This window comes from Stegodyphus dumicola, chromosome 3, assembly GCF_044657685.1.
Source record: "Stegodyphus dumicola isolate Sdum_Otavi_A_Nest chromosome 3, ASM4465768v1".
Classification (NCBI taxonomy): domain Eukaryota; kingdom Metazoa; phylum Arthropoda; class Arachnida; order Araneae; family Eresidae; genus Stegodyphus; species Stegodyphus dumicola.
In genome coordinates this window covers 121,090,024-121,105,391 of record NC_140770.1, presented here as the reverse complement: position 1 = coordinate 121,105,391, position 15,368 = coordinate 121,090,024, and the positions used below count along the sequence as shown (strand labels likewise).

Below are 15,368 nucleotides of genomic sequence, written 5' to 3'. Positions count from 1 at the left end.
TTTAAACTAGATGAATTACTATTAAGTGCACTACAAAATCCTTTGATTAAATATTTTTCTTTTCAGCACTTATTCTGTCAGGAATAAAAAATTACCAAGACAAATATATCACCTTCATCTCATTTCTGATTTTGTCAACAGAAGATAAAAGTCATCATGAAATTAATTTTATGAAAGTTTATATCTTACCTTTAAGTAAGTTTATATTAACAAAATAAATCTAGCTGACAGTGGTTACGTTCTTTTAAAATAAGCTCCGAGAACAGTGAATTTCAATCCTTGTTTAAAAAAAGTTGAGAGAAATATGAATAATTCAATAAAAATAAAACAAAATAGTATGAAAACACAATCAATAATTCTTTAATGTTGTAAATCAGTCTGCAAAATAAGCTTTTCGCAATATCTTCTACTAAAAACTTTTGATATGAATCCTTAAACACTAACAAAAATTGTTTAATGATTATAAAGTTATAGCTTTTCATTTGAATATTATAATATATTAAATATTTTTATAAATTATAATTTTAATTTCTTTTCAATGTGACTGAATTGCAACAAAAAATTCATCTGCTAGTATTAAAATACCAATAACAAAATGCTGTATAGTTATTTATACACATGGAAACTGTTAAATTAATCTTGCTAAAAACACCAGTTTTATAAAGTCCTCAAAATACATGTTTAAGAATATGTGAAGAAAGCTGGGCTCCCCTTGTATCTACGTTCATTAAGTGTGCATGTATGTCCTAATAACATTAATATATCAAAAGTCATATCAATATGGTTGTATAATTTTTAAAAATTTGACTTCTATTTATAACCTTTATCATTTAATATTCAAATATATTTATTTCTTCTGCATACACAATTAATTCATATTAGAAAAGATGGAAGTATTTAAAATAACCAATGTATATTTGTTAGCATAAAATGAGATCATGCATCTGATTTCCTGGAATAATTCAGAAGAAGATTAAGATTTTACGTTTAGTAGAAAAGAATAGTTTCATCTTAGAAGACAATGATCAGTTGTTATTATAAAAGCAGAAATATTCCAGATGTTACATGTAAGGTATATTTTTCAGCTATTCAGTTTTACATAGAATTATATAATAATATCATATATAATACATAGAATTATATAATAATATCTTATAATTATATAATAGTATTAATATATATCATAAATAATATATATAATATGATACATATATTACAATTATCATAATAATCAAAATATTATCAATTCTATACCACAACATTATCTTCAGAGATGTTGCTGACAAATATTGGAAATTTATTGTAAAGATTTCAAAACTATTTTTCATTATTATTTTTGAAAGAAAAAAGTTGTATAACTATTTTTGTTACTTTGAAATCAGCAGTTAAGTGTTTTAATGATAATATTTTAGTGCTAGTAATTTGTAAAATAAAATAGAATTTTACATATATTGTAAAAATATTTTTAATCTCCTTCCATTCTTATCATTAAGAACTTAATGCAAAATAAATTATTCAGAATATTTACATGAAATGATATTTCATTTTCATATATCTGAGGAAATTTTATTATGCAAATAACACTAGTGTTCAGGGAATAATTTACTAAGTGAATATTTAACTATAACATTTTAAAATTTTCTTTGTTTAAAACTTTAGGTTTTAACAAAACATATTAAACTTTGGAAATTAACTGTTTATCTGATTTAACTTTTTTTTCAGAATTCATTTTTTTAATGTTATCTGTAAAGTAAGAAAGCAGGAACGAAATTTTACTTCAACAAGGTTACTGTATTTGTTCATATAACAGAAATTTTTCAAGATTTGTTAAGAAATATTACATAATAAAACCTATTTAAGTAAGAAAGCATGAATGAATTTAAAATCAACAAAGTTACTGTATTTTTTCTTAAAACAATTTATTTCATTTAGCTACATGTTTGGTTATGTGATTTGTTATCAAAATGATTATATATTATTATGATAAGTTAATATATTAAAATTGCAATGCAATTCTGATATGAAAGAAGCATACTTTATAACTAGGACATGAACTTAATATCATAAATTTTATTCTAAAACATCAAACTCACAATAAATAACATGATTTAAATATCAAATACACAATATGAATATGATAAAAACATCCACAGTACTTAAAATGTCACCGTGCATCAATGCTGAAAATATTCAGACACTGAATATTTTTGGCAGTGGGCATAAATATAAATGAATTAAGAACACAAAGCAAAGAAGGGAGTACAATTATTACACTAAAATATATAGTAAGGAGTTAAATTCTGAAATATCAGATAAATAAAATGTGTTCAGTAAATATTTATAAAATTGTTATATAATACCGATTGGTTAAACTTCAATTAGTAAAGCAGGTGATTATATTAATAGTTACCATTTAAACTAATATGAATGAATTATTTTAATATCAATTGACTATCTCTAGCATAGACACATTGAATTTGCAGTTTTCATCCAATTTATATTAATAAGATTTTTAAATATTAAAGTTTTTTTTTTTTTTTTTTTTTAAATTTTTTAAAATGTTCTTACTATTATTGCTGATAAAATCTTCAACAGCTTGAAATTTAAGGAATAGATTCATTTCATTCTACCCTCATTCCACATTCTCATTTATAAAATTGATTTTTGTGTAATTATATTAAGAGAGGGTTTTTTTTTTTTTTTTTTTTTTTAAATATTTATAACAGTTGACAGTACATTGTATACAAAATATGAGATACTTTTAGGTACTTAATCTTCAGTTGTTTTATAATTTATGCAATGAAAATTTTATCTTGCATAACATAAGAGGGAAAAAACTAAGTTTATATGCTACCATGCTATTATTATGGGTTCTTTTAAGACTCATTGATAATCATAAATTTATTTCATAATAAATACAGTATTTTACTTACAGTGCTGCAATACAGCAAACCCATTCAAAAGATTAGATAATATGTATATAGTTATTCATATTATAGTTTGTATATTATAAAGAGACAAAATTTAACCTTCTTCAAAGTTTCTATAGGATAAAACAAGCTCTTTTTCTTTCTGTGCACTAACACATTAAAAACAGCATAAAAATTCTGCTAGCTAGATTATAAATAAGCTTTGCTACACTAGAAACAAATTCATTAATAATACTCAAAATGTTACTAAGCATTTTTAAATATCTACATTAAAACAGGGAAATGAATAATTTAATACACCAATACATAAAATTAACCATTACAGGAACGCATCAACACTGACTTTACCATCATGTGAATAAATGTTTTTACAACAACCATTAGCTTTTTCACAACAAACATCTTGTTCATTTGTGATTTCATTTTCTCCATCACCCGAATCACTTTCACCTTCAGAGATATTTGCATCATCATCATCGCTCTGGCCATGGCTTTCATTGGTAGCTTCAATACATTGCTCTGATATTTTAGTTTCCTGCAGTGTTTCAGTACAGGATTCCACTTCCGGAGCTAGGTTAGAGGACATTTTTATGAGTTTTGTGAGATCTTCCTGCAATTTCTTGCAATGTTCATGTTCCAAAGCATTTCTTTCCTCATCCATTCGATACATTTTCTGTGCATTACTGCTGCCATGATTTTTAGCTTTACCTTTATGCCTTTGCTGAAAATGAACACAATGCAATGACATCATAAAGTTTATTCAAATTTTAAATTAAGTATTTCCTTTAAAGAATAAGAAATTTCAAACACTAATTAAAAAATGCAACAAGTTCGAAATTAATGTCAAAACAAAAATTAGTACAATAAAACGTCAGATTTGATTTTTAAAATAGTAATGAAAATTTTTGGGAAAATATTGAAATAAAGGTACTTAATTTTTTAATATAAAGAATTTTAAGTTGCCTCAATAATAAAGATTAAAAATAAGCTTTTTATAAATACAAACAGGCATTACTTCATCCATAATGAAAAAAAGTTTTAAAAGATCATGTATGATATGCAAGATTTAGACGCTTTATTGTATGCATAAGTATTACTTAAGTAAATTCTGAATTATAAAATTTTTACACTCATTCAGTCATAAAAAGTAAAAATACTGAAATGTATTAACTACATATTATTTCCTTTTTCATATATTTAAAATTTAGAATGCAACATCTTACCAAAATTTTTAAAAAATAAATCTAGCCCACAATTATGATGCAAAGAATTTAGTTTTTCATTTAAAGTATAAAAATATTTGAACTTTCCCTGAAGGTTTAATGCTGTAAGCAATTACATCCTTATGATAAGTACACTGTTAACTGAGCAGCATGTTAGAATTCATTCTCCTTTCTATACACGCTTATTTTAATTCACTCATTATGTTTGTCACTGAGGTTAGAAATTTGCAGCCGATAACCAACTTTCTGATAAGTTATTGAGTTCTAATTTTAAACACAACGGTCTGTTGATGATACTGCAATGTTGTGAAGCAATTCTTTTGAAATTTGATTACATTTCTTAAAATTTAATGTTTAAATGATATTTTGTTCATATCTTCACTTAACAAACAAACTAAAAAATCTCAGCAATTTACTACTTACATGAGATAGAGCAGAAAAAAGAAATTTAAATAAAATTTGCATTGGTTTTTTTAATGACTATTCTGACTTTTGGTGAATTTTCGAAAATCGATTGAATTTTCTATTTGATGTTAATGATTATCAGATTTCGACATCTAAAAATGTACTAGTTACAAAATTTTACACATTTCATTCTTACACATTTCATTAATTTTTTGGCTCTTTTAAAACAAGAATGATAAAAATTTCCATTGGATGATTTTCTACATTTAATATAAAATATGCTATAGTGTGAAATAGTAAGGGAAAGTACAGCTTCTTTTTCTGGCAAACCTGGGAAACACAGTTTCATGGTTATGATGTCATTGTGATGCAAAATTTTTCTTGCCTCCATAGATACCGTGACACAGAATTGCTTCTTCTTTCAGCATTGCTCAGAAACAGTTTCAATGTTACAATTTTACTACATCATAATAAAATCTACCACATCATTTTTATTTCTTTTCCATTTCATGAATTTATACACATTTTCCTTAGTGTTTTATTTTAAGAGCTGAATTTCTTAATTCTATTGGAGTGCATAACATTATATTCATTTATGGGACGTTAAATTTCTAAGATCCAAAAATAGACATAAAGATTTGGTAGAAAGAAGTTAGGAAGATATTTTCAAAAGTTATGAAAGAAATGCTTCTGGAAGGCATAAGAATATAGCTATGTTATATAAAAATATAGCAATATATATAGCTATATTTTTATGTCTCTCAAGGGCAGGAGAGACTTTGCTAAAGAGGGTGTTAAACGAGGTTTGCTACCTCAGAATAATAATAATAAATGATTTAAAATAAGTGCTTAAAATCATTCTTATATTTTAAATATTTTAAGAAAAGTTTTAAGTTGCCCATGATAACATGAATTTGAAAAGTCATATGACCAATTTTATCAAACATTGATATTTTATTTGCTAGAATCTACAAGATTAAAAAGAGTAACACTGCATATTGTTGTGTTGCTGAAGTGCCTTACTTACTTCTGTCTGAGTTTCCAAGTGAAGCATCATTTTAGCATCTATATTTTTTAGAATATCAAAAGAAAATTGATTTAAACTCCATAAAAAAAATAAGTTTTATTAAAAGTATTTCAACTGATTGGTTGAAAGGTAATCATACATTAGTGCATTTTTATTATTAGCTAATTCCAGAAAGGCTCATTTGCAAATTGGTTACAAGGAATGCATCACAGTAGATACTATTATGTGTTCGAACAACATGAATGTGTTCAATCCATATTCTGAAAAGGATACTTCAGTCAGATTACAATAGCTCAAACATTAAAATTCTTTTAAACTAATTTTAAATATGATGTATATATAGATTAGACTAAATTAGAAGGTAGCAACTGCTTCTACTCAGATTCAAAATAGATGTAAAGTGAGAAAATAAAACTGTCCTTACATTTCATATGTGATTACCTCTGAAATAAATTTATGAGTTATCCCCCCCCAAAAAAAAATATGAGCACATGCAGAATTTAGAATGACATTATTTATGCACCCACCTGTGTATACATAAAAATGATAGAAATCTACAAAAGTTACTAAACAGGTTTTGACTTCAGAATGCTAAAATTATTTTAGAAATTTTTAACGTGGTCAAATAGCTGAAGATCGTGTGACTAGTCATGGCATTTTGAAGATTGAGGCAAAACTTTATTTCCCCATACGACTATTTTTTACGCAACAATTCTAGAAAAGTAGTGAATTAAATATTAAAAAGAGTATGGTCATAAAAAAACTCTGAATGAAAACAGCCAGTTCAACTCTAAAGAATTATTTCACACCATAGAGGTGCAACACAGCCCCAAGCAAATTTCAAATCCAGTGAGGCAGTATCATTAACATGAGGGCTGTGGAACATTCTTTTCATTATATAAGCTTGAGGAGCCAATAACCAAACAGAATATCTTGAAAAATGCACAAAACAAATTTGCAAATTCAGACCCTTGTTATATGACAACTGGAAATTAGTGGCCTTATTTGGCAAACTACATTTCGAATAATTTTTTGTATAAGTGAAAAGATAAACGCTATGAATCCATGTATTGTACTTGTTAACAAGAGACTATGCAGGTTGTTGTAGCTTTTTAATGCAGCATGATTTGTTTTACTGGTACCTAGATAAATCCCTGGCATATCTATGAGCATCTCTGATAGATGAACTCTTTACATACAAATTTTCTATTTGAATCACATTTATATTCATAGCTTCTGCTCATTATAATGGGTTTAGTCTCTGCTAATAGAGCAACATGCAAATGCACACATTTAGAGATGCCAAAATATGGTTAAAAGAACAATAATTTATGTTTAGAATTTTGCCATATTCGTGTAAGTCATCAAATCTCAATATTATCAAACACATCTAGGATGCCATGCTGAAGAATAGAGAAAACTTACTCTGCTGATTGCAATAAAATTACAGACGTCTCAGCAGAAAACATGGTTTTTTATTGCTTACAGAATGAACTAAGGGTCTATTTAATATTAAGTGTAGTGAATTTTGGCACTTCATTGTATATCTCAATTAATAAATCTGTTGCATTTCAGTCATATATTAGTAAATACTTTTTCACAGAGAAAAGATTAAAATCAATATTTTCAAAATGCTACAAAAAATAAAATTTACTATTTGAAAGCAAGTCACCTGTAAATAACAGATAAATCAATTACCTCATGGCAACATCTATTCTTATTTTTTCAGTGCACAACTGAAACATGCATATTACGTTTTTTTCCTAAGTGCTTTTACTTTGTTATCCTTATTCATCTTTAATTCATCAATCTACCACATATCAAACATGTTAAATTATTCTAAAAAGAGAAAACAAAAGTGATAAAAAAATAAATAAGCAAATTAAACTAAAAGAAAAAATAAAAATAAATGAAATTGCTCAACACTGACACAAAAGTATTTTGTTTGGCATCATGTTTACTCAGGTAGAAACTTCCTTACTGATATCATTAGCGAATAATTAATGTTATCGAAAACAAATCTGGCTCCATACCATGCAACAGCTTCATATTTTCAAATTTTTTAAAAATTAAAAACCTTTCAAGGGCTGTGTTAAACAATAAAAAATATCTATTTGCTATGTTTATCAAAAAGAATAGATAATGTGGTTTTGAAGACTATTCATATACATATAAGATTTTAAAATATTTATGTAATCAAAAAAACTTTAAAGAGCATCAAGAAAATATATTCCATGAGGTGAATTTCTTGACATTCTCCAATTCTTAACTGCAAAATAACAATTTTTAACATCTTAAATATGCTGTCAAAGATTATTTTAACACTGAAATTCAAATACAACTAATAAAAGAATTATTATTTACTTTTCATGCAGTAAGAATTGTGATTGTGATTACAATGCATTATGGCAAAACACATGAAATTAGGGATTACGGCAAAGCACACCGTCTTGTGAAAGGAATGCTTTTAGGGAAGACTTTTTAAGAAAAACTGGCTCACATACACGTTTCACATGGAAAAAAAAAAAAAAAAAAAAAAAAAAAAAAACCAAGGTATCTGCTATGCAACCAGCCATTCTAATAGGAATTAAACCTTGGTTGAACTAGCAGTGTTTAGCAGTCTGACAGCTCAGTTGCTGATGGGTACATAATACTGTTTTCTGAATTACTCTGGAGATAGCAATAAGAATTAAATAAATTTTATATATTATTAATAACATCTATTCAGGCTTATGAGTAAATGTTACATATTATTAATAATATCTACTGAGATTAAAGAAGAAATTTATGATCACATTCAATAAACAAAAATATACAGTAGGTCATAACTTTATTTTGCACTTTAAAGGCTAGATTTTCAAATCCCCCCCTTTTTTTAATTCTATGCATCAGTTATTAAAATAAGACTATACATTCATCTTTATTTTTCACATGCAATTTTCAATCAATCTGCCAACATCATAATATATATATATATATATATATATATAGTAAAAAAAATCAAAACAGCTAGTAAATATAAAAATACAAAAGAGGTATCATCCTCCTTATACATAATAATAAAACAGTTTGATTGCACTTGTGCATGTATTGCATAGTGCAGAGAGGAACAGGAACAGAGATAAAAAATCTGATATGTTTCTGTCTATATTATGAAGGTCTGTATACTGAACTGATTTTTTTTTTTTTTGAAAAAATTTCAATTTATTTTTTTTTATTTATTTTGTTATCTGATGTTGCAAAATATTTTTATAAAATATTGTTTTTTTGTTTAGTAAACAAGCTAATATTCCCAGAATTCTACTATTTGCATTATGAGACAGAGAAGGAAAAAAATGAAACTTATTAAATTTTAAATGAAACTTATTCCAAATCTCTAACATAATTTACAAATTTCTGGTGAATTTCCAAAGATGCTTGATTTTTTTTAATCATTGCAAATACACTAGTATAAAATTTCTCCATCCTAAAATGTATCAATTGTGAAATTCTTATAGGTTATAAAAGTAACTCAGAGCTTCTATGTAATAGTAACCTTAGTAAGAAATGGGAAATGGTGCATTTCAATCTTTGCAAAACACAGATTACCAGTACATACTGTAACACATACTGCTTCTGTACGTGCATATAAAAACAACTGTGTACTTTATGTAGACACTGAATGGATTGCTTGTGTATATTGGCAACCGTCTTTTTCTTGCCAAGGCTGACACATGTCAACTATGATTTCTCATCAAGATCACCTTAACACTGAAGTAACACTATTTAATTTGAATATTATATAATGAAGAATTGCTATGTATTATGTTTCTAGCACTGTGGAAATTAGAGTCATAAAATTTTGAGCACTCTTCTATTTCAACATGTGCACCTCCATGCCTGAACTTTGACATTTTTTAAAAACTAATTTTATGCAAATTTAATGAAATTTTGATTAACACACTCGGTGATTTAAAATCAAGGTGCTGCTACTCAGTAAAGCACAAGATATTTCTATTTCCAATTTAATCAAAAAATGCAGCAATTTAAAAGAAATAATACTGCCATTTGGCAAAGTGTCAGATATTTGTCTTTCAAACCTAATCAACAAATTCTGTGATTTAAAAGAAATGTGTTACCACTGTCCAAAATAAAATCTTCATCTTAGTGCAGTGTTCTGTCATTTGGTAAATCAAAAGATGTATATAATTTTTCTTTCGAATTTAATCTATCTGCTACTGATTGACAGATTTAAAAGCAATAAATACAGTTTGTAATAAATTACTAACTAGGTCTATGAAATTATACTATTTGTATAAGCGGCTAATCCTCTTTTAAAACTCTTTTAGGTGATTTTGTAATTAATGTAATAATTAAGTGAACAATTGGTGTAACAATTTTGCTTTTCCAAATATGCAGCATTATCATTTTATAAATGGAGGGAAGGGTTTGTTTCGTCAAAATCCAATTTAAAATCCCATGACACATCATGGAAAATATTTTCATGCAGTTTTACATTATAGGTACTCAAGGCCACAATGTATACTCACCTTTTTTTATAGGGAAGAGGTTAAAAAATTATCCATTTCATAGATACATTCTTCTTTGCAACATTTTATTTCAGTAGACAAATTTCTTCATCATTATACATTAACACTGTTATTATACATATATTATGTGTGTGTGTAACATTATAATTACCAAGATAGTTTTTCATTTGGTGTTCATTTTATCAATTTCATAGTTTCTTGATGAATGCTTTACTCCAATTCACATGTATACATTAACAGAATTTAACAGCTGGCATTTAGAATTATTGAATTCTTTGCTGTCAAGTTATTCTTCCGGCATTTTGTCAGCTGGTGTATAAGATCTTAATTACTTTATTATAAAGCCAGAACCAAGCTTCAATAATATAGTATTTTTTAGCTAAGCTAATTTGATTTTTTTGATGGTTGAAATTACTTTTACAGCTCAGTATCTTCACATATTTATATCTTACTGTAATTCACATACAATGCATATTTCAATTTCTGATTTGTAGATTTTAACAAGCCTGATGGCCTTTTATATGTTGTAAGTAAAACTGCAATAACTTGACGATGAAATGCATTTTGGCCCTAAATGACTGTTTACCACAGTTGTTCCAAAAATTGTTTTTCTCAATTTTATTACTATATACATAGCATTTTTTTTTTTTATTCCAAAGATAGATATTCATTTCTTTAGTTAATCTTGCTCGTTCTTGGCTTTGGAACTTTGTGGCTATACTGACCATCAGCAGGAAAACAATATCCTGCTCTTGCCAGTTCCTGATGTAGTCCTGTGTAGGGCCTGACAGCGAAGAAACCTGAACAGAATTTCTCTCATGGAGGTGGAAATGTGTGGTGAGAAAGAGAAAAAAGAAGCTCCTTGCTCATGCACTGGTACTTCTTAGATGGATTCCATCAAGCAGAGGCTGGAGGAAGGAACTTCGGGACTTGTGTAGGATAGACAATTACTTCAGATGAGCACTTAAAATGTTCAGAAAATCCAAATTAAATTTGAAGATAAAAAGGACGTCAGAAATACTTAAGTAGGAAAAACGATGTCACTGCGCATCTGGGTTGTTCCTTGAGATTGTGGCGACTTCTGATTGGTCGACGAGATATGGACTCAAGAGACGGGTGGCGAAGGGGCGGAAACATCTGTCTTCATCCAGGATTTCTTAGATAAGAATATCCATGAAATTAGCGGCATTTTTGTTGATAATATTGTTTAAGAAGTTGTTGTTTATTCTGCTGAGGGAGTCCTGAATAGTATCCATTTTCAAGTCAGAGTGGAGGGTTTTATTCTGAACATAGCAAGGAGCTTTTGTAATGATTCTCATTACCTTATTTTGAAGCACTTGGAGTTTGCTAATCTCGTTTGCTCAGGCCAGGGAAGCATACATGAGAATGGGCCGGGTTATAGCCTCATAAATCCTCTTTTTCAGTCTGAGGGAGAGGTTTTTCATCCTTTAGAAGAGGAAAAAGCCTGAAAATGATCCTGTGTGCTTTTCTGCTTACTCTAAGCATATGATCCTTCCAATTGTAGTTCTTTTTTAGGGTAACTCCCAGATAATTTTCTTTACCAACTCTAGGGATAATTTTGCCAAAAAGTTTAACCTCAGTTCTGACTCGTTCCCACTGTCTGTGTTTTTGGATGCGTATAATCTTGGATTTTTCTGGCTGAATACATGTTTTCTAGCGACTGGACCACTCCTCAATAGCTGGAATTTTTGCTTGAATTCTTGCCAAGACATAACTGGGGTTTAGAAACTTGGTGGCTAACGCTGTATCATTAGCGTAGCTGGCCGTGAGAACATTTGTATCCTCCAGGAAGCATGGGAAATCATTGGTATAGATGATGTAAAAAAGTGGGCCCTTGCGGAATGGCAGCATAAATATTTTTGACACATGAAGTCGCACTTCCAAGTTTAACGGTCAAAGTTCTATTTTCAAGGAAGGACTTGATAATGAGTATCGGATTCCTGGAAATCCGAGATGAATTAGCTTATAAATCCGTCCTGGATGCCAGACGCGGTCAAAGGCCTTTGCCACTTCTAGCATCAGGATAGCAACTCTCATTTTGTTGTGCATAGCTGCACTGATGAACTCCGTAATTAAGCCTAATTAACTGTGTTGCAGTAAATACTGTGCTGAAACTGGAAACTGTGCTGGTGATCAAAGAGAAAATCCAAGTTTTCTTGCATTCTGAGATCAATAATATGTTCTAGGATCTTGCTTATGGAGGACAGCAGGCTGATGGGTCTAAAGTTTGCTGGATTATCCTGTGTTTTCCCTGGCTTAGGAATCATCAAGATGCTTGTTTGCTTCCAGATAAGCGGTAAATAATTTTGATACAAACGTGCATTGAAAATGCTTGCTAATTTGCATATGGTCTTAAAAGGTAGCATCTGGTTCATAATCTCGTCCTTTCCTGGAGTTTTAATTTTAGTCCCTTGATAATGCTCTGCACTTCGTGCGGCTTGGTTAGTTTGATAGAAGGTTCCGTTGAAGGGGAGTGGAGCCATTGATCGTTAAGGTAATGAACTTGAATGTCCGAACTACAATCTGAAGGGAAGAAGTTGGGAATGAACTGTTCAGAAAGGTGTTCCGCTTTGTCATGATCAGAGTAAGCAAATCCTTTATTGCATTTGAGCAACTTTCTAGCAGAGTAGCAGGGTTTTAGTGTCCTTGTATGACGACAGATGGCGCCAGGTTCATCGTTGATCTTTTCCATCTTATCCTGCCATAAGCTGGATTGATGAGCCTGAATCTTTTGCTTGATTTTCCTATTAAACCTGCTAATTTGAGTTTTGATAGCAGGATCACAGGCGAGATTGAATTCTTTTTGGAGATGATTTCGAAAGCAGATGATTTTGCGAATATTGGCTGGAAGCGTGTGCTCATGTCCGACACAGTCAACCTCAGTCGTAGCTAGGGACTTAGCAGAATACAGGTGTGAAGTAAAATTTTTCACAGTACGTTCAATGTGCTTTGTAACGAGTCACAATTAATATCAGCGGTCATCAAAATATGATATCCCAATCGGTATACTTATTTTGGAGATAAGTTCTTAGCATTTTCCACTCCAAGATAAGCATACTTAAATTGTGCTGGAGCCCGGCTACAGTACTTCTCAATTTTTAAGATAACTTTCAATTCTAGCCGGAGTGCACCAGAGCCCTAAATAAGATGAGCTCTGGTACTTCCTTTTAAATACCTGAACCCCAATTTCAAGGAAAAAAAATTAGAATTCCTAACGTTTTAGTTTAACAATAAGCAGACTTTGCAATACTCTGTTTCTCTAGAAATGAGAGCATGAGATGTTCAAGAAAAGTTCCCTCACTCACATGCAGAAACCTTTTCCTTTAAGAAGGGCAATAAATAAATTTTGGGAAATTTGTTTAGGAACGCGTAAATTTCTCGCCATGCCATCGTATCTAGTGTATTGTTATCGATGGTTACAGTTAATTATCCTTGCAGGAGGGAAATTTGTGTTCTTAAATGTGCGTTAAGTGACAGCTAGTACAATAAAAGTGAAATACTGAGATATTAAATATTGATTAAATAACAATTAATAAACATTAATCAAATAGCTATTAATTAATTTGATAATAATTAATTATTTAATTTTAAAATTATTAATGAGTTTAATAGTAATTTTATTTATCTATTTATTCTTGTTCCTCTTTGATGACGGCCTTCCATAGGGTTCCGGCACTTCTAATTTTAGAAATTAAGCCCTGAAGGTAAGCAAGCACTGGCACATGATCAGAAGACATGTCACATGTTACAATAAGAGCCATGGGAATATTAAATGTTGTAATAAAAATATCCAGACTATCTGGTTGACGGTTAAGCATATTAGGCCTATAAGTAGGTTCATCCAGCACAAGCAGAAAAACAGGGTGATTACACACAAAATCATGCACAATGTGTCCGTTATAATCCGAGTTGCGGCATACCCAGTCGAGATGCTTGGCATTTAAATCACCTCCTAGAAAGGTAGAGGAGTTCGAGTTTATATGTCCGTTCAGTATTGCAGCACTGAGTTTGTTTCCAGGGCGGTTATACACTGCACAGAAAGTGACTTCTCCTATTTCGGGAGATACACTATCACTTTAACACTTTCCATACCATCACAGTTATTTGCACTTTTCAGATATGAGTCAAAAGTCCTTTTGACAAATATGAGCACTTCGCCACCTCGGTGGTGGAGTCTATCACTATGATAGGTGAAGTAATTGGCTATCCTTAACAAGTGCGAAAGGTTTGCATGGGTTCTGTAATTAAGCAGATGTCCATGTCATTTTGCTGGATATCCGGTATCTTGGAGGTAACATTCTGTGCATTCCAAAGCAGGATCTTAACAGGGGAACTTTCCCAAGTGATGTGATTATCCATGGTTGGGAGTAGCTGGCCAGACTGTATCCTCTGCCTTAGAGGCAGTAGGGAGTGATTTCACAACATCAGCAAACATAGAGATGGCTGCTGTGAGCTTTTGAATTACAGCATTAGCTTCGTCGAGCTTTGCTTGAAGCTCACTGAGTTGTGGGAAGGCTGCTTGTGGCACCATCTGTGGGGGAGTAGCATTACTATTGTTGACTACTCTATCTGCATATGATATGCCTTTTTGCATAAATAATGAGCGTGGTTGGCTCATTATTTATGCAAAAAGGCATATCATATAGAACAAACAACCTTTGAAAATGGCTGTATGAGAATGTCTACAGTGGCAACACTTTGGTGGCACATCTTCGGGCTTGGTGCAGTCACGAGACGCATGCCTGACTGCATTTGACACACCATGGTGCGTGATGGCATTGATTTTGAGCGTGTAGAAAATCTTGGACATCTGAAACATTGTGTGGTACCACGTCAACCTTTATATCTTTCAACTGTTATTTTTAGCCTCATAAGATATTTTAGGTTATTAAAAATGTCCTTAGTTTTTTCATTCCTTTGTAGCATGATCAGGAATAGAGGCATGGGGGCAATTTCTTTCTATCTTTTTGGTGAGTTATTTGCACAACCTTATTAACCCTTTGCGACACGCATATTTAAAATATTTTTTAATCTTTGAAAAAATGCCTTAGAATAAGTCACATGGACTTACTTAAGTGCCTTTAAAGCTTGAAAAAAATTCTGCGCTTTTATTTTTTACGGGAGAAGGTGGGATACCGTTTGTCCCACCATGCAACTAGCGCATGTCTTATAGCATATTGGTGTATAGCAGGGGAAAAAAAAATCATATGTGGAATGAATAAACAAAATAAAG

General features: G+C 30.2%; 1 protein-coding gene across 2 annotated transcripts in view; it reads right to left on the bottom strand.

The window, feature by feature from the left end:
- Positions 1–2,050: 2,050 nt before the first annotated feature.
- The window catches only part of LOC118181743 (uncharacterized), a 36,726-nt gene continuing 23,408 nt past the window's right edge, over positions 2,051–15,368 (bottom strand). The window contains exons 7-8 of one of the 2 annotated variants that reach the window (XR_004756939.2): positions 7,284–7,424; positions 3,514–3,651 (exon numbers count right to left, since the gene is read on the bottom strand). Coding sequence is in view for 1 of the 2 variants with exons in the window: in XM_035350940.2 (XP_035206831.1) it covers positions 3,250–3,651 (402 nt within the window). In the remaining variant the exon portion in view is untranslated. Of the gene's footprint in view, positions 3,652–7,283; positions 7,425–15,368 lie in introns of both variants that reach the window. The other variant, XM_035350940.2, reaches the window with a different exon arrangement.